The 21,417-nt window shown below is 36.3% G+C and overlaps 1 protein-coding gene across 9 annotated transcripts in view; it reads left to right on the forward strand.

The window, feature by feature from the left end:
• The window catches only part of EPHA5 (EPH receptor A5), a 372,969-nt gene that overhangs the window by 237,953 nt on the left and 113,599 nt on the right, over positions 1–21,417 (forward strand). For all 9 annotated transcript variants that reach the window (XM_020893703.2, XM_020893705.2, XM_020893704.2 and 6 more), the window contains one exon: positions 15,500–15,624. In XM_020893703.2, the coding sequence (XP_020749362.2) occupies positions 15,500–15,624 (125 nt within the window). The remainder of the gene's footprint in view (positions 1–15,499; positions 15,625–21,417) is intronic.

The following is a 21,417-nucleotide window of genomic DNA, read 5'->3' on the forward strand; positions in this document are numbered from 1 at the left end:
AGGGACTCTAAAGAGCCTTCTCCAACACCACAGTTCAAAAGCATCCATTCTTCTGCACTCAGCTTTCTTTGTAGTCCAACTCTCAAATCCATACAGGACTACTGGAAAAACTGTAGTTTTGACCAGACAGACTTTATTGGCAAAGTAATGTCTCTGCTTTTTAATATGCTGTCTAGGATGGTCATTACTTTTTTTCTAAGGAACAAGCATCTTTTAATTTCATGGCTACAGTCAGCATATGCAGTGATTTTGGAGCCCAATAAAGTAAAGACAGACACTGTTTCCGTTGTTTCCCCATGTATTTGCCATGAAGTGATGGGACCAGATGCCATGATCTTAATTTTCTGACTGTTGAGTTTTAAGCCACCTTTTTCACTCTCTTCTATCACTTTCTTCAAGAGGCCCTTTAGTTCTTCTTTGCTTTCTGCCATAAGGGTGGCGTCATCTGCATATCTGAGGTTATTGGTATTTCTCCTCGCAATTTTGATTCCACCTTGTGCTTCATCCAGCCCAGCATTTTTCATGATGTACTCTGGATAAAAGTTAAATAAGCATGGTCACATACTCCTTTTCCTATTAGGAACCAGTCTGTTGTTCCACGTCCATTTCTAACTGTTGCTTCCTGACCTGCAAACAGATTTCTCAAGAGGCAGGTCAGGTGATCTGGTATTCCCATCTCTTTCAGAATTTTCCACAGTTTTGTTGTGATCTACACAGTCAAATGCTTTGATATATTCAATAAAGCAGAAGTAGATGTTTTTCTGGAACTCTCTTGCTTTTTCTATGATCCAATGGATGTTGGCAATTTGATCTCTGGTTCCTCTGCCTTTTCTAAATCCAGCTTGAACATCTCAAAGTTCATGGCTCACGTACTGTTGAAGCCTAGCTTGGAGAATTTTGAACATTACTAGCATGTGAAATGAGTTCAACTGTGTGGTAATTTGAGCATTCTTTGGCATTGCCTTTCTTTGGGATTGGGTTGAAAACTGACCTTTTCCAGTCCCGTGGCCACTGCTGAGTTTTCCAAATTTGCTGGCATAGTGAGTACAGCACCTTCACAGCATCATCTTTCAGGATTTGAAATAGCTCAACTGGAATTGCATCACCTCCACTAGCTTTGTTCATAGAGATATTTCCTAAGGCCCACTTGGCTTGGTATTACAGGATGTCTGGCTCTAGGTGAGTGATCACACCTTTGTTATTATCTGGGTCATGAAGATCTTTTTTGTATAGTTCTTCTGTGTATTCTTGCCACCTCTACTTAATATCTTCTGCTTCTGTTAGGTCCATACCATTTCTGTCCTTTATTGTGCCCATCTTTGCATGAAATGTTCCCTTGGTATCTATAATTTTCTTGGTGATATCTATAGTCTTTCCCATTCTATTGTTTTCCTCTATTTCTTTGCATTGATCACTGAGGAAGGCTTTCTTATCTCTCATGGCTATTCTTTGGAACTCTGCATTCAAATGGGTATATCTTTCCTTTTCTCCCTTGCCTTTTGCTTCTCTTCTTTTTACAGCTATTTGTAAAGTCTACTCAGACAACCATTTTGCTTTTTTGCATTTATTTTTCTTGGGGATGGCCTTGATCACTGCTTCCTGTACAATGTCATGAACCTCCATCCATAGTTCGTCAGGCACTCTGTCTATCAGATCTAATCCCTTGAATTTATTTCTTACTTCCACTGTATAATCATAAGGGATCTGATGTAGGTCATACCTGAATGACCTAGTGGTTTTCCCTACTTTCTTCAATTTAAGCCTGAATTTGGCAGTAAGGAGTTCATGATCTGAGCCATAGTCAGCTCCTGGTCTTATTTTTCCTGACTGAATAGAGCTTCTCCATCTTTGGCTGCAAAATTATAATCAGTCTGATTTTGGTATTAACCAGGTGATGTCCATGTGTAGAGTCTTCTCTTGTCTTTCTGGAAGAGGGTGTTTGCTATGATCAGTGCGTTCTCTTGGCAAAACTCTATTAGCCTTTGCCCTGCTTCATTCCATACTCCCAAGGCTGAATTTGCCTGTTACTCCTGGTATTTCTTGACACCTGCTTTTGCATTCCAGTCCCCTATAATGAAAAGGAAATCTGTTTTGGGTGTTAGTTCTAGAAGGTCTTGTAGGTCTTTGTAGAACCGTTCAATTTCAGCTTCTTCAGCATTACTGGTCAGGGCATAGACTTGGATTACTGTGATATTGAATGGTTTGCCTTGGAAATGAACAGAGGTCATTCTGTCTTTTCTGAGATTATATAGTTATCTTGTTTGGAGGCAGGTAAATAGATTCTTAGAGGAATGGTCTAACTTTCTATATCTGTTGTAACTAATTTTCCCAAATTATTTTCAATTTTATGATCACTCACCTAACATGTGGTGCTGTTGAATGCAACAGCCAAGTCACTAGTCTCTGACGTATTAGTTTTTCAGTAATTAAATTAGGAAAGAAGGACAGGAAGAGGAGGGTTTAAAATTTTTTCTATATGGTAACTAAAAAAAATGACCTCACATGCAAGTTCAATATTAGCTGAGATTTCTTACCACTTGGAGAATATGTGGTTGGAGTCACTAAAATTGGCCCCATGGTAAGAGCTGAAGAATTGAGTATCTGATAATGTTACTAACTTGGAACAGAATATCTTGATTTGGATTTTGTCTGTATTTTAAAAGGCTGAGTAGCTTTAATCATTAATCTTGTATTTACTCAATGCCTGTCATTGCTGCTAGCAATTATGCTATTTAAAGATACTGTAACTGTGATGTATATGAGGCCAGCTGATAAGCACTACTCAAGTCTCTCTGGTTGTTTTGTAGCCTTAAAGTTTAATATCTTCTTTCTACCAGCACAACTTCAGATTTTATTAATAAAAGAATCTTGTCAGATGGCCCCAGAGAGTATATTTAAGAAAGAAGATGTGATGGCCTTGAACTTTAATGTTATAACAAATCTAATCTGGTTCTTTAAATAGTCAATAGGTAAATAGCTTACTATCATGATCTTTGTTGAAATAAATAATCCCTATTTTTATATGGCTATTAATAAATACAATTGAGACCAATAGGAAGTAGACAGAAAAAAATAGGCTTTTTTTATATTTATGATGTGTTTATTTTTCTTTTCAAAGTGCTAGATCAGATTTGTTTATATTATGAAAACCTTGAAGTAATTAAGAATTGAATTAAAGTTACCACTTAATGGTTTATATCTGTCTGTGGCTTATTCTGTGGTTAACAAGACTTTACATAATGTGGATTTATAAGAAGAAATTAGTTTTCCTTTTATAAAAACAACATGAATTATAAGACTGTTTTTTATTGACCTAATAACTATTTATCTACCTATAAAACTAATGGCCATATCCTATACTTGAGGTGTAATATTGATAAATGATATTGAAAATTATACATGGGACTGTATTACCTTGGATATAATGTATATTAAGCATACTGTGTTGATTAAAGTTTTCTAGCTGTGCCATGTCACTTGTTATAAATAACCCCTCTTTATTTTGAAAGGATACTGTAAAAGTTATTTAAATTCTCTTTCTTATTAAGTGGATACTGTGGTTAAGATTAAATAGCCATTGATACAAACACCACTGTGTGTACTAAAAATTCTATTATAAGGTAATAAGAAGTAAGTCTAAAAGAGTTTATTTGGTGTGGGATTAATTCATAAAGAGGCATGCATCATTTTACACATTGTTACATTTAATATTTGTTTTGTAATCTGCATGATTGTTTCAGAAAAATGTTGACTATAAAAGCCAGTGATATAGTTCTTTATTTTTATTATTGCCATTTTCTTTTCTAATTAGCATCATTGAGCATATGACTTCAAAATGGTATTTGAAGCATATGGTTAATACTATTAAGTCAGATCACATCAAAATTACTTCTTTGCAATTAAGTTGCTTTTATTTCCCACTGAAAACAATTAATTTTCAGTATCTTATAGTTTTCAAGTCTTTTTAAGAAAGCAAACTGTACCTAATGGGACATTTCAGGTCATAGGTACTTTTTATTAAAAATGATATTGTTCCCCTAGAACTATTGACATTTAAAGCTTGGTTTTTTTGGAATGGTCCTTTCTAAACTTCACTGAGATCATATATCAAAAGATCCACTTGCATGCTATTAAGATGGAGTGATTGTAGGTTTCATTTGAATGAGCAGACTGAAATTTTATTTTGAGCAAGAAACCTCAAAAATGCCTTTTTTGTTTGAAAGAGACCATGTGTACCAGATGTGGTGAGAATAAACTAGTTATTTCTCTTGGTCTGGTGGTATCAGATGACAACATAGTACTAAATATATATTAAGTATAGAATAAATGTATACATATACACTAATATAATTTATATACTACATAGAATATGAAATATGTGATATAATACTCAAATGCCATGTATATACTTTTAAAATATCTTCCTACTTTTCCATTTTGATAATTTCAGATTGTCAATACAATACAAAGACAAAAATATCAAGTCTGTAACTAGGTTGTAGTCATTAATTTTTATATTTATTTCAGTCTATATAAACAGCAAAGAAGTAATTATCCATATATTTATCAAAGGCACTAAATATGAATTTTGTAAAAATAATTATGAAAATAGATTTTATCTATAAAATAGATTGAAATATTACCCAAAATTATAACTTTTGGAATGGTTTATTACCCTTTTCTAACTAATTCACATTTTGATAAATATCTTAGAGGGTCATTGGGCACATATACTTTTCATTTCAAACACACACGTGTACATATACTTTAATGTGTTTGTTGCATGTGTGCTAAATGGCTTCAGTCATGTTTGACTCTTTGAGACTAAAGAGATCCTGTGTAACATAATATGCCAGGCTCCTCTGTCCCTAGGATACTCCAGGCAAGAATACTGGAGTGGGTTGCCATGCCCTCCTCCGGGGGATCATCCCAACCCAAGGGATGGATCCATATCTCTTAGTCTTCTGCATTGGCAGGTGGGTTCTTTACCACTAGTGCCACCTAGGAAGCCCTTATTGGTGTGTAACTGATATATAATAAACTTCACATAAAGTGTACAATTTGATAAGATTTTGCATATCTACATACTTGGGAAACATTAGCACAAATAAGATACTGCTAAAAAAAAAAGATAGTGCTTATATCCATTTCTCCCAACATGTTTACTCATGTCCCTTATTAATCCAACCAAAAAATATATATATTGTTAATGTCATTTGTGTAAAACTCTAAAAAATGCAAACAAATCTATTGTAATAGAATGTGAGCAATTGTTTATTCACCTCTTTACTTATCAATATTTGCATGTGCATAATATCATCCAGAAACTGTTCCAAAAACTAGCAGACAATACTGAAATAAGGCACAAGAATTTTCAGATTTTACAGAGATTATAGTCTGGTTGGACTAAAACAGATTACATATGAATGCACAAACACATCAATTTACAAAGTATTAATAGACTGTTTCTTTTTATATTTTCCCAACCTATTAACAAACAGTCCACAAATGAAGAAAGGCAAATATTATATAAGACATCAAGATAGCAAGGTAACAAGAGTGAGCCAAAGGTTTAAGAAGGTAGCAGTTCACAAAACAACACTGATCCAGCTTGTAGCCTAAGGTTTCCAAGTCTATATGATTTTGTTAAAAGAACTGATTCCAGTATGTTTTCCTTTAATGCTTCCCCAAATTACTAAAAAACTGATTCAGTTAAATTGTTCATTGAAAACAGAGAATCCTTGGCCCCAGTCTGATCTCCTGAGTCAAAATTTCCTGGAGTGAAGACTAATAATCTGTGTTTTAAGAAAAACTGGCCCAGACTCATCTGGATAAGAAAAATCACCTAAATATGATGAACTGTGTGTGGAAGAGAGGAGTGGTAGGTTTCAGCCAGCAGATACTGACTTTGATATCCATTGGCCTGATTTTGCCAATGGAATTAATTGTAAGATGCATGTTTTTTAAAGCTTGTGTGTAAATGAACACATGGCTTGTGTGGAGGGACTTTTGGAGGCAAGTAAAAGAAGTTCCAAGTTCCATCTGAAGAACTTTTAACATTTTCATGGACTGTCACAGACTGAAAATATATCCATCAGTTCAGTTCAGTCACTTAGTCATGTCCGACTCTTTTCAATCCCATGAACTGCAGCATGCCAGGCTTCCCTGTCCATCACCAACTGCCGGAGCTTGCTCAAACTCCATCGAGTCAGAGATGCCATCCAACCATCTCGTCCTCTGTCATCCCCTTCTCCTCATGCCTTAAATCTTTCCCAGCATCAGGGGTTTTTCCAGTATATATCCATATTTTCTTATTTATCTTTCTCAGTGCTTTAAGATTAAAATTTTATGTGAATAGGTCAAATGCATAGAAATGTATTATTTAAAAAACAAATACAAGTAACCAATACTTGGGACTTTCCAGGTGGCTCAGCAGGAGATGCAGGAGAACCCAGGAGCCCTGGGTTGGGAAGATCCCCTGGAGGAGGACATGGCAGCCCACTCCAGTATTCTTGCCTGGAGAATCCCAAGGACAGAGGAACTTGGCAGGCTACAGTCCACAGGGTCCCACAGAGTCAAATACGACTGAATCCACTTATCAGACATGCACACACTGTACCTGATACCGTAACACAGAATCAGATTACAGTCTGGTAAAATGTTTGTATCAGTGTTCCTATTTTAAAGATAGAATAAACATTCATAGTTGTTAGGTTATTTAAACAAGGTCACTCAGCTAGGAAATGGCTGATTGCCAAAAGAATTTGAAACCAATTTTGCTTGATTTCAAAGCTGTCTATACCATGGCCCCCTTTCCTATCTGAGAACACTAAACTAGGTTCTGTATTTGAAAAGTTAGGATGCCATGCTCTTTTACATAACAGATAGCAGACTTGTTTTATCATTGCTTGTGCCACTGAGATGTTAAAGATTTCTGCATTATGTAAGTATCAGTAAGTCAGACAGACACTGATTGGCAATTCTTTAATAATTAGAAATATATACTGAAAATAAAGTAATTGTGTGGCGGATGGTGGGAGCCAGTGTTGAAGTTGGAGATTACAGATAAATTAAAGAGGCTAGAATAACCTGTGTGATTGCTAATTAGAGTTAGTGGCATCAGTGTATATTCATGTTTAGCTTTATATATGTGTGTGTGTGTGTGTGTATGCACAGAAATAGCTCTTGCTACATTTAGAAATGTTTATAGATATACACAGGTTAACATACATGCATTTATTTCCTGGTTTTGTCAGCGAAAGGGCCAAGAAACAAAACTCCAGTAGCAAGAAGCATGCTTACGATCCAGACCTTGGTGTCCAGTAGAATTCTCCAATGTAGGAAACCAGTGTTCCTAGGAGAAATGACTTATTCTAGGATTGAGGGCAGTAAATGAAACAAGATGAGTCTGAAGCATCTGGTCTTGTAGTGCCAAGAGGTAAGAAAGTGATGTAGAATACAGTCAGAAAACCCATAATGATAGAGGTATGTCAAAAAGACATAGAAGCTAACTGAAAGAGTAATCAATGACCAAAACTTTAACAATTTGAATAAAAAATAAAGCATTAGATCATAAGCTAAAGTATTAAAAAAACCCATGTGTCTGTACTCCACAAGAATATAAATAAATCATGAAGCAAACACATAGGGTTCAATAGATAATAATTTGGGCAGATACTCCACGCTCAAGGAGGTAGACCATTGCTCCATCTTCCTTAAGTGTAGGCTGCACATAGTCACTTTCTTCCAAGCGTATGGAAAACTGGGAAAAGAATAATTTTACTGTGAAGAAATCTAGTGCTACCTCTGTCAGGTCATCAAAGTTAACCTAATATTGATGAGTTATGCCTGTACCCTTGATAGGATGTCATGGAAAAAGCACTTTACCTCTGTACCTTCCTCCAAAAATAACTTATATCTCAAGTCTAATCATGAGAAAAACATCATATCAATCCCAGCTGAGAGATACTTTACAAAATACCTGACCCATATGCCTCAGCACTGTAGAAGTCATCAAATCAAGCAGTTTGAGAAACTATTAAAGCCCAGAGGAGCCTGAGGAAATGTGATGAATAAACATAATATGGTGTGCTGAGTGCGATCCTGGGAAAGAAAAATAATAATAAGTATACCTAAGGAAAGTGGAATAAAATATGAACTTTAAGAATGTATCAGTATTGGTTCGTTAGTTGCGGTAGGTCTACTATACTGTTGTGAGTCGTCTCTTTTTTAAAAATACTTATGGGTTATAGCTGATTTACAATGTTGTGTTTCTGCTGTACAGCAGAGTGAATCAGCTATACAGATATGTGCACCCACTGTTTTTTAGGATGCTTCTAAAACATCCTGAAACCAAAATAGAAGACATTAGGTGTGGGATATATGGAATCTCTCTTTACTACCTTAATAATCTTTATATACATATAAGCTTTTTTTTAATTCAATTAGGTGAATGCTGGGAGAAATGTCAATAAACTCAGATATGCAGATGACACCACCCTTATGGCAGAAAGTGAGGAAGAACTAAAGAGCTCTTGATGAAGGTGAAAGAGGAGAATGAAAAAGCTGGCTTAAAGCTCAACATTCAGAAAACTAAGATCATGGCCTCGGTCCCATCATTTCATGGCAGATAGACGGGGAAACAATGGAAACAGTGGCTGACTTTATTTTTCTGGGCTCCACAATCACTACAGATGGTGATTGCAGCCATGAAATTAAAAGAAGCTTACTCCCTGGAAGGAAAGTTATGACCAACTTAGATAGCATATTAAAAAGCAGAGACATTACTTTGCCAACAAAGGTCTGTCTAGTCAAGGCTATGGTTTTTCCAGTGGTCATGTATGATGTGAGAGCCAGGCTATAAAGAAAGCTGAGCACCACAGAATTGATGTTTTTGAACTGTGGTGTTGGAGAAGACTCTTGAGAGTCCCTTGGACTGCAAGGAGATACAACCAGTCCATCCTAAAGGAAATCAGTCCTGGGTGTTCATTGCAGGGACTGATGTTGAAGCTGAAACTCCAATACTTTGGCCACCTAATACAAAGAGCTGACTCATTGGAAAAGACCCTGATGCTGGGAAAGATTGAGGGCAGGAAGAGAAGGGGACCCTACAGGACAAGATGGTTGGATGGCATCATCGACTTGATGGACATGGGTTTGGGTGGACCCTGGGAGTGATGGACAGGAAGGCCTGGCGTGCTGCGGTTCATGGGATCGCAAAGAGTTAGACATGACTGAGCGACTGAAGTGAACTGAACTGAGATGAATTAGGGAAATGTTACTGTCTAAAGGATAAACATCTTCCTTATTTTACTGATACTCAAAGTTCACTTCCAATATGTAAGCTACAATACTTAGAAGCAATTTGGAATGTTTCCACATATCTGTAAGGCGAAACTTAGAAGCTATGCAAATTATTTTGTTCTAGTCAACTTTATTTCTCTGGTATTTTTGTTCTTACACTATGCTGTGCGTGCTTAGCTGCTCAATTGTGCCCAACTCTTTGTGACCCCATGGACTGTAGCCTGCCAGGCTCCTCTCTCTATGGGGATTCTCCAGGCAAGAATACAAGTGGCTTGCCATGCCCTCCTCCACGGGATCTTCCCAACCCAGGTATCAAACCCAGGGTCCTGCAGGCAGATTGTTTACTGTCTGAGACACCAGGGAAGCCCTAGTATGGTAATATTTATGATTTAACATCATCCAGCAAGTTTTACAGGCAGTAATTCTCTGTGCCATCATTCTCAGTTTGTTCCAGGCTTACTTAATAAAAGGTCGAGTGGATAAAGAATGAACAACAGGTAAGGGAGATAAATGAAATAAATTAAACATGTCCCGATGCTGACAAATCTTGTTACAGTTATTTTAATATACATATTATCTCTAAAATACTTTGCAGTTGGGTAAGAGTGCTGCCATTTACAATTTGCACATCATCATTATGCCCCAGGAGCTGTCAGTGTTCCTACTTTGATCAGCTTTACCCAAATGACAAAGAGATCATCTCTTCACCAAGCATGTTATTCTTGAACTACTCTGAGCTGAGAAGTGGTCTCCTCTCCTCCTTCCATTCTGAACCATGATTTAAAGGGCACTCATTAGTCTCTGAGACAACCAAGCATGGAAAACAATGGTGTTTATGAAATCAGTTGTTGAAAGCCTTATGCTTTGAAAGGCTTATGCTTAACTTTGATGGATGTAAGTAAATAACAAAGAATTCCATTTCAGGATGATTATGTCTGTGTTGATATTTATTTAATAGCTTCACTTTGAAATGGTTCTTTATTTTATTGAAGTAATAGATTATTTTAAATAAAATACAAGTTCCCAACTAATAGGATCCTAGTATATGCATGTAAGATGACATAAACTTGGTTTTGAATGATATTTGATGATGTTTGTATTTCTCATTCATTCATGCATGTATCCATTCAACAGATATTTATGAAATATCTATATGCCAATTAATTTTCTGGTGCTGGCAATATAGCAGTGAACTATATCAAATCATTCCCTGCCTTCATGGAGCGTACATTTTAAATGCAGTTTTGAATAGAAAGTTGGCAATACCATCAGTTCATTAAGTGAAAACTGAAACCTATCTATAAAAACTACATCATCCAAAATGAGGATGTCTGCAATGTAGTGAAATGAGTGAAGAACTTTAAAGACAGTCTTTGGATCTTTACTAAAGTATAATGAAACATATATCGTGGTAATGGGACAGTGAGTGTAGTTTATGTGATTCATAAAGATACACACTATCGAACACAGTATATTAAAAAAAATTCTGTTATCTTCCTGAATTCTCTCTTCCTGTTTCTACTTCAGTAAATTTGCTACTTTGCTGCAAACACTATGATGAACTAGGGGGCCTATATCTTGCTCTTCCTTCTTTCCCTTTATACTGGATGGTTTGTCCGTAGTACTGAAGATGGCATGACTTTTCCCTCATGAGGGAATCAATAGGGACTTTGCACTTATTCCAGAATGTGACTGTGAGAACCACCAGTCAGTAAATTGGCTGCTTTGCTATAAACACTATGATGACCTAGGGGGCCTATGGCTTGCTCTTCCTTCTTTCCCTGTATTCTCGATGGTTTGTCCATAGTACCGAAGATGGAATGACTTTTCCCTCATGAGGGAATCAAAAGGGACTTTGCACTTATTCCAGAATGTGACTGTAAGAACCACCAGTCAAATAAAGGGTTTACATGAAAGTAAATAAACTTCGATTTCAAAACTACTTTTAAACAAGTTTGGCTTTATACACACACTTTGTGTTCTGTAGTGTGTATGTGTGCTCAGTCCTATCTGACTCTTTTTGATCCCCTGGACTGTAGCCCACCAGGCTCCTCTGTCCATGGAATTTTCCAGGCAATGATACTAGAAATGGGTTGCCATTTCCTTCTCCAGGGGATCTTCCGGACCCATGATCATACTCAGGTCTCCTGCATTTTGGGCAGATTCTTTACCATCTGAGCCAGGAGGGAAGGCCCAAAATGAAAGTTGATCAGTCGCTCAGTTGTCTGTGACTCTTTGTGACCCCCTGGACTGTAGCCCACCACATCTTCTGTCCATGGAGTCGTCCAGGCAAGAATATTGGAGTGGGTAGTCATTTCCTTCTCCAGGGGGATCTTCCCAACCCAGATCTCCTGTGTTGGAGACAAGATTCTTTACCATCCAAACCACCAGAAAATCTGTGGAGCTGGACAGAGGGAGGGGACATATGCAAACCTATGACTGATTCTTTTTTTCTGTTGTTTCATTTATTTTTATTAGTTGGAGGCTAATTACTTCACAACATTGCAGTGGGTTTTGCCATACATTGACATGAATCAGCCATGGAGTTACATGTATTCCCCATCCCGATCCCCCCTCCCACCTCCCTCTCCACCCGATTCCCCTGGGTCTTCCCAGTGCACCAGGCCTGAGCACTTTTCTCATGCATGCCACCTGGGCTGGTGATCTGTTTCATTATAGATAATATACATGTTCTCTCTAAACATCCCACCCTCGCCTTCTCCCACAGAGTCCAAAAGTCTGTTCTGTACATCTGTGTCTCTTTTTCTGTTTTGCATATAGGGTTATCATTACCATCTTTCTAAATTCCATATATACGCATTAGTATACTGTAATGGTCTTTATCTTTCTGGCTTACTTCACTCTGTATAATGGGCTCCAGTTTCATCCATCTCATTAGAACTGATTCAAATGAATTCTTTTTAACGGCTGAGTAATATTCCATGGTGTATATGTACCACAGCTTCCTTATCCGTTCGTCTGCTGATGGGCATCTAGGTTGCTTCCATGTCCTGGCTATTATAAACAGTGCTGCGATGAACATTGGGGTGCACGTGTCTCTTTCAGATCTGGTTTCCTCCGTGTGTATGCCTAGGAGTGGGATTGCTGGGTCATATGGCAGTTCTATTTCCAGTTTTTTAAGAAATCTCCACACTGTTCTCCATAGTGGCTGTACTAGTTTGCATTCCCACCAACAGTGTAAGAGGGTTCCCTTTTCTCCACACCCTCTCCAGCATTTTTTTTTGATGTTTGACAGAAAAACAACAAAATTCTGTAAAGTAATTAGCATTCAATTAAAATTTTTTTTAAAAAAAGAATAGAAGATAAAGCTGAAATTGTACATTCTCTGAACACCACAAAGCCCTATGATTAAAAGAATAAAAGTACATATTATAGTATCAAAGTCAATATAACCTATGGGTTTATAAGGCACTAGACAGTTACCAGATCTTGCTCTTACAGATAGTTGTTTCTATTTTAATTTTATTGAAAGACATGTCACTTTTAATAGATGAATTTGCTGACATAATATAATACATAATAAAAAATAAAAGATTCCTCTGTATTTGATTTTTTACCACCACTCATTTATTCCATACATATTTATTGAACCTTCCTCTGTTCAGGTGCTGTCCTAGAGCTAGGATTCAGCAACGGATGAGAATAACAATATCACTGCCCTCATAAAATTACGCTCTACTTAGAGGATTGAAAAAAGAAAATAGGAATAGGAAGAATTCATATAGAAATAAGATAAGATATGAATATCAGATGATAGAAGTGCAAGAAATAGGGAAAAATTAAATTGTGAAGATCAGAGGATGTGGCAAGATAAGGGGGGCTAAGGGAGAGAGCAAACAGCAAAGGTCTCAGTGAGAAATCCAGAAGAGGGAGCGAGCTCTGGAGTCAGAGTGAGAAGCACCTCTGAATATGAGTATGCAGATAGAAAATCCTTAGGCAGGAGTATGTCAAGTGCCTGGGGCAGCCAGCCTAGAGAAGGCAATTGTAACCCACTCCAGTATTCTTGCCTAGAGAATTCCATGGAAAGAGGAGCTTGTTGGGCTACAGTCCATGGGGTCACAAAGAGTTGGACACAAGTGAGCAGCTAACACTATGCAGGAGTGTGTCAGAAGTGCGTGGGGCCACCAACCTGGGCGGAGCTGCTGAAGAAGTAGCAAGAGGTGGTGAGGTCAAAGAAGATGCAGAGAGCCAGACCGTATTGATGCTTGTGTGTCTGTCCACATTTGGGTTTTACTCTGCAGTGAGACCCAGAGATACAGAGGAATGACGTGATCTCACTTCTGTTTTTAAATGATGAGCCTCTTCCCATCCCTTTTACACTAGCGTGGAGCCCCGCAAATAGTTCTAAACTTGGTTCTTGCTGTCTGTTGCTCAAAATGGTGCCTCTGATTTGATTACATTTTCTGAGAAACGGAAAATATAATTAAACATGACAAATTACAGTGTATTATTTTGACTGAATACTGCTGGAAATTAAAATAGAAGTACTATGCATCCACATGTATATGGATGTAACATATAGGGCTTCCCTGGTAGCTCAGCAGTGAATAATCTGCCTGCCATTGCAGGAGACACAGGAGACCAGAGTCTGCTGCCCGAGTCACAAAGATCCCTTTGAGAAGGAATTGACGACCCACTGCAGTATTTTTGTTTGGGAAATCCCATGGTCAGAGGGGCCTAATAGGCTGTAGTCCATGGGGTCGCAAAGAATTGGACACAACTTAGAGACTAAAACAGGAACAACAATATAGCATATACATTGCTATTTCTTTTTGTTAGCTGCTCAGTTGTGTTTGACTCTTTGTGACCCCATGGACTGTATGTAGTCCACTAGGCTCCTCTGTCCATGGAATTCTCCAGGCAAGAATACTGGAGTGGGTTGCCATTTCCTTCTCCAGGGGATCGTCCTGACCCAGGAATCGAACCTGAGTCCTCCAGCATTACATGCAGATTCTTTACCATCTGAGACACAAGGGAAGCCCAACATATATATACATAAATTTTAATCTCAGTAGATATATAATATTGTTCACGTAAGGCTATACACTACCACAGGGCTATCACATAGTGGCTATACAATACTCATTTTGGCTGACATCTTTTCCATCTTATTACATGTACATTATAAATACATAAAATGTGCATATTATGTATTTCTCTGTCTCTCCACTTACATACACTCATGATGTGTGTGGATGTGTGTGTGTGTGTGTGTGTGTGTGTGTGCGTGTGTGTATATATATATATATATATACACACATAGGCACCCCGGGGGGCACAAATGGTAAAGAATCTGCATGCTCATGATAATTTTTTGCTTTGTCTTCTATAAAATCTGAAAACTACAAAAACAAAGGTTATCTACATGAAGAAAATTATGTCAGCACCTCTTTATGGTGTCAAACCCAGAGTCTATACAAATCTCATCAGTTTGATAAAAAATGGATGCCGAGTCAAATATTCAAATGTGTGGGAGTTCAAAATACTCAGAAAGTAGCATTTTTTCCCTATTATTATCAGATAAACAGTCATTTAATAGACATGGGTAAATAACAATGGACATCCTAAGCAATTGTGATTTCTAATGAAATATTTGGGGAAAATGGATGTGAAGGGAAATGCTTCTTTTATTTGCTATTGTTTTATATATACTACACATATTTAAGCATAGTTTTAAGAAAGACCTCCACTATATTTAATATATGAAATTTCAATGATTATAGGACTCATATGATTTCAAAAATAAGAAATTATGAAAGTCTTAATGTTATAAAAATATGGTAATAGGGATAACCATGTACATGTTAGTGTTATGGAATATGTTGTAGAGTCCATGAATTTTAGAAACATAGAATAGACATAAGATCATTAAGAACATCTTTATTCTATAAAAAGAAGATAGCTTGTGTATCTAAACTTTATAGAGAAAATGTGGACTTAAGATTCTATGTGAATATAATTTTATTATAGAAATTTCTCAGGATATAAGTTGATTTATATTTTTAAAGCAATTCTAAATCTATAAAAACTCATATATAAAGAATAACTGTTTCCAGGTACAATGAAAAGTTAAGTGTTTGGTATGTTTATTATATTACCTTCAAGTGTGCCGATACACATGACAGGCAGGTGTAATTTGAAGACTCTATTAATCATGCTACTCTCCATTTTGCAGCCCCCTCTCCAGTCACCAATGTGAAAAAGGGGAAGATAGCTAAGAACAGCATCTCCTTGTCTTGGCAAGAGCCAGATCGCCCCAATGGAATCATCCTGGAGTATGAAATCAAATATTTTGAAAAGGTGGGACTAACAGAATAAAAAATATCCTTTCTTCCTTTTCCATGTTAATTTTAGCAACCGCAGTTATACAATTTGTAGAGAAACATGTTACAATTTTAGGTGTAAATCCATGACAGTTGATTTGCAGTCATGATTATGAAGGCCCGACGTGTATAGTGAGTGCTTTATTTGTGTTCTGTTGCTGCCAAATGGTTCACGCTGCCGGAATACTGCAATGTAATCTAGCATCAGCTTCACTAGGCTTCACAGCATTGAAAGATAAAGTCACAGAACATTTTCAAAGTGTCCCAAATGATGAAGCTGTTAACCTTCAGTAGTGACTGCAGTGTACTACAGGGAAAAACACAATCTCATGGCCAGTAACCCTGCATAATACCTATTCTATTTGGAAGTATCAGCAGGTAGCATGTATGTATACCTGATAATTTTAGAAAACCTATGACAAAGGTCTTAACACTGTAGCATAAAATTTATTTTAAAATTTGAGGGCATAAAATTGGAAGTGTATGCTTCGCATTCCCTATAGTTTCTTGATTTCCCTCTTCTTCCCTGAGTTGTTGTTTTGCCATAATAGTTGTTGAAATCTAAAGGCAATAATCATTCTTTTTTCTCTTTTCTGAATCCATGACCAAGTGAGCTACTGATAAAGGAATAAACAGGTAGAAACTAAAGATGCACTTATAATTTCTAAAGCTGAACTGGTGTATTTGGCTTAGATATATTATGTTAGATTAGCATTTTCTAACCTCCACTCCCATCTTACAGTAAGTTCCCTACATATGAACCTTTAAATTGCAATCTTTCAAATATGTGAATATACCCTTGTATACCAGCTGTTATACTGTACTACTGTACTTTTCAAAGTATAGTACTGTAAAATTAAAAATGTTTTATTTTTGTGTTTGTTTTTTATGTATTATTTGTATGAAAGGTATTATAAACTCATTATGGTACAATACCATGTAGGTGATTTGTGTTAATTGGGTACCTAGGCTAAATTTGTGTGTTAGTCACTCAGTCATGTCTGACTTTGCAGCCCCTTGGACTGTAGCCTGCCAGGCTCCTCTGTCCTTGAAATTCTCTAGGCAAGAATACTGGAGTGGGTTGCTATTTGCCTCTCCATTGAATCTCCCCTACTCAGAGATCAAACCTGGGTCTCCTGCATTGCAGCAGATTCTTTAGTGTCTGAGCCACTGCGGAAGCCTAGGCTAAATTTATTGGACTTAAAAACAAGTAGGACTTACAAACGGGCTGTCGGAACGGAACTTATTTGTATGTAGGAGACGCACTGTATTGTGCTTTTTGTACAGACTAGATCTGAATGACATGCACTATCTAGAACAGCTTGAGTTGTAATAGAGCAGGGATAAAAATAGATGAGTGTTCAAACCAGACTCTAAGAGGTGGGTTGGAGACCCTGGCCCAGAAGTGTATGTTCTATGGAAGTAGGAGTAGAAAAGATTGCTGACATAATACTGAGAAGCAGATCACAAAATGGAAGGGAAGCCACACTTATCCAACTGCTTCTCATAAACTCCCAGAGATATCACTCCTCTCTTAGGAAAGAGTGAAGAGGGTGGAAGTTTAAAAACTCACTTTGCAATACCTAAGAAATTGTCCAAGTTGGATGCTAGAATTAAGAAGGAGAATAAGCATTTTCCTTATACTAATGCAAAAGTGTCATGAGAAATACTGATCTCCTATTAATGAAAGTTACTTAAAATTTTAATTCCATATATATGATAGATAAGCATTATAAGTAAATACACTGAAACACATTGAAGTAATTCATAGCATTTTTTGCTTGTTTCATCATGGATTCAACAATTTTCTGTGTAAAGATATAACAGAGAATGAAACATAGAGTTTATGTGGGGTGAGTGGGGCTATCTACATCTTTTTTCTAGGTTTTGAATGTCTCTACAATGTTCATATATTGATTTTATAAATGGATAAATAACTCAGTTATTATTTTGGAAATCATTGTCTAAGAATGACATTGGTAGCATTAAATGTAACTAAGTGGATTATTAGGGAACATAAATGAAGATATTGATATTTCAGAAAAAAAATAATGTCAAATAACATTATTCACCAAGAATGTTCTAAGAAAATACTTCGATACAAAGCTATGTCGGGATAAGGTGTACAGTGTTTGCTGAAAAAGATAGAGTAAATCAAGTAAAATGTTACAACATTAATATACTTCAGTGATTCCTGTTTCTCTGGGAGTCATGGTCCAAACTGAATTGCTGTTGCTAGAAGTCTTCAAATACATGCTGTATTCAAAGTTAATTTGTTAAATTTAGTTTTACATTTCTTTTTTCATGTTTTTGTAAACTTTATCACTGCATACTAATTCAAAGCTAGGCAAATATATGAATTTATGAATTCTTTTGTAAACATTTTAAGTTTCCAGACTTTTATTGTAATTAAAGTTAACTTTAAAATAAGTTGAGATTCATACTGGCATTTTAGAATAGCTATACACCAAAAAAACCTATATAATTGAATAGGGGTTTCCCTGATAGCTCAGCTGGTAAAGAATCCTCCTGCAATGCAGGAGACCCTGGTTTGATTCCTGGATCAGGAAGATCCTCTGGAGAAGGGATAGGCTACCCACTCCAATATTCTTGGGCTTCCCTGGTAGCTCAGTTGGTAAAGAATCCGCCCACAATGCAGGAGACCTGGGTTTGATCCCGGGTTGGGAAAATCCTGTAGGGGAGGGAATGGCTACCCACTCCAGTATTCTGGCCTGGAGAATTCCATGGATTGTTATAGTCCATGGGGTCACATATAATCCATATACCCGAATATACATATCTTAGATGCAATAAAGTTTTTCAGCAGGAACAGTAAACATTTGACAATTATTTATTTTCCTGCCTGGTTTTTCTTTACCTGAAACAACTATTCATAGCTGAACCTATGAGTTTAGTGGGGTTTTTTTGTTGTTTATTTTTTTTGTCTTTAAGGAAATTGTCCCTATTTTTTTTCCCCTTATGGGCGACCTTTGATTGTTTTAACGCTTGCTTCTCAGCATATGCGTGAGTCTCATACATGATATTCCTTAGGAGCAAGGATTTATCTTTTTTTTTTTTTTTTTCATTTAAGCTGCTGCTTTTGTTAAAACAAATAATTACTCAACAAGTGGTAGGGCAAAGCCCTTGTCTGTTAATATTTATTCTAATTAATCATATCCATGTTGTGGAAATATGTTTGTTATAGTCCATTTTATGTAATATTTGTTTCAGTAACATTTGGCTTTATGCTTAATATTTTATATTTAATGCTGTGTTAGTACACTCTATTATCTGTACAACTCGAAGTAAGAAAAAATGATTTTGGGAAAAAAGATTTCTATTCACATATTCAATGAATGAATAAAAGTTACCTAAAAGTTTGCTTTAAAAGCAGCAAAAACCCTTATATATTATTTTGGGGAAGTTATCATTATCTTTTGGTCAGTGTTTTCCTTTTACAGAGAAGATATTAATTCCCAGACTTTTGCCAAGTAAAATTATTGAGCACACCAATAAAATACACAAAAAGTTTTGCTTTTTTTTAACACTTTAAAAAGGAAAAAAAAAAGAGGGGGGATAATGAGCTTTGATATCATGTATTGAGGTGGGGGTCCTGATAGTTTGCCAGGGCTTATTTTAAATCTTCAGAATGATACCACCATTTTATTGGATGGCTCTTGGCCAGACACAGGTGGCAGAGCTTTCCAGGGCTCACACACTTGCCAGCTGGCATTTCTGCCTGTGATTGCCCTGCTCTAATAGAGGTCATTGGGCCTCTCTGCTCCTGCATGGTGATGGGCCCACTGCCACCTCTTAATTAAAGACAGGCAAAGGGAAGCTGCCCTTTGGCAGAGTGTTTGCCAGCTGGCTCCTTCTGCGAAGGCCGTCCCCATGCTGCCTGTGAACAATGTTTGCTAAGCAGCTGGGGAACGTAGCTCATTTGCTCAGCTGGGACATAAAGGCAGCAAAAGCCACTGCCCTAACCAAGGACTTGACAACACTTGGTCGTGGGTGTTGAAGATGTGTGCATAGTTTGTGACATGGTGGAAATTCTCAGTATGATTTAAAGAAGTGGAACAGAAGCAAATTTTAGAAGATACTTAAATGATTTAAAATGTGTATTTATGGGTTTTGATCTCTTAGTATAAGCTTCACTAAGTCCCCTTGATAACTTACTCAACTAACTCAGAGAGACAATGTACCGTTAGATCTGTGATGAGGAAACATTGAGACATACATAATGTTACTAGATAATCAGATGGAATGTTGTATAATTGTGTTCAAGTGATAGCAGATTATACTTTATTGAAGAAACAACATTCCAGTTGCCTTGAAGTGTTTTTTTCTTTTTTGATGAAATTATCCATTTCTATTTTTCTAATACCTAGAAGTTACAATCATATAAGGTTTTTAACTTTTTTTTTCTTTTGAGTAGAAGAACTTGTCATCATGTTATAGGGGCAAATCAAAACTGTAATGTCCAGAAGATTGTGCTAGGTGTTGTGTATATTATCTCTATTTCTGTGTCCTCACAAAGCTCATAATAAATAATTTCATCCTATTCTAAAGAAGAAAAAAACTTAGGTTGAGTTGCATACTCACATTTACACACATACTTTAGTTAATAATGGCTAGAATTCTAACCCTGGTATTTCTATGCTTTTTTCATTAGGAAGAACATCTTACTTTACATATAAATGTTTATACTTCATATAAAAATCCTAATTATATCAAACATAAGAGAATCTTTAGTTTTGTCTAGATTTTTTTCACCAACTCAAATTCCCTTCAAGCAAATTACAAATAATAGTGAATATATATTTTAGCATTTCTTACTGAAAATGTCTGATTCAATCACAGCCAAGCTGTGAAGTATATTATTGAGAAAGTCTTGCCCACTCAGTCACAAACTTGTGTATACCCAGAACATCAGTAACTACAATAGCTTATAGAAGCTATTTACCCCTTTTTAAAGGAACACATCAAGAAATCATCTACTTTTTTACTGCTTTACCTCTAGCACATAGAAGAGTAGACAAGAGGAGATTTTAAATATTTGTGAGAGAAAATGGCTAACATTACTAGGTAAAGTTTATACACTTTAATTATCTACTTTAAATTCTTTGCAAAATTGTAACAAAATTTCCTAAACACTTTAAAGACTAGGCATTTTAATTAATATGTTCATTAAAAATAAAAATAAATTGTTTATGTAAAGTAAATCAGAAAAACCCATTTGGATTAGAATTTAAACCATATTTACCCAGAAAGAAATTTGGATATACTTAACCCTAAGAAAAATTTATATGTTTGAATGTATTAAATGAAGGATGGTGAACTACTTTAAGAGAAGCATATTTATACATTGTATATTTTATTTTTGGTAGCATAGAACTTGGTTAGAAGTTGACTTTGATGTGTCAGACAAGAAAAAAAAATGATTATTACATTAAAACTTATTTTACGTGCTTTCACATGCATTATCTGTTTCATTCTTACATCTCTGTGAGGATATCCAAGTGCCAGTCTCTACCCCAATTTTACAGATAAGGAAACTGAGGATAAAAATAAAAATGGGTTTCAGTGTCCACATTAAAGATACAGCATAGCATGCTGTAGACTTCAAGGGACAATGAGTGTGGTTTGCATTTGTTTTGTATGTTCATAGCATTGTCAACATCAAGTAATCCAAATGATAAGTTTGGAGTAGAGAATTCCCAAACTCCCTACTGAGTTTGGCATATTCTTCTCAAGAGTACTTGAGAAGTGA

The sequence above is a fragment of the Odocoileus virginianus genome, chromosome 29 (assembly GCF_023699985.2).
Source record: "Odocoileus virginianus isolate 20LAN1187 ecotype Illinois chromosome 29, Ovbor_1.2, whole genome shotgun sequence".
NCBI lineage: Eukaryota > Metazoa > Chordata > Mammalia > Artiodactyla > Cervidae > Odocoileus > Odocoileus virginianus.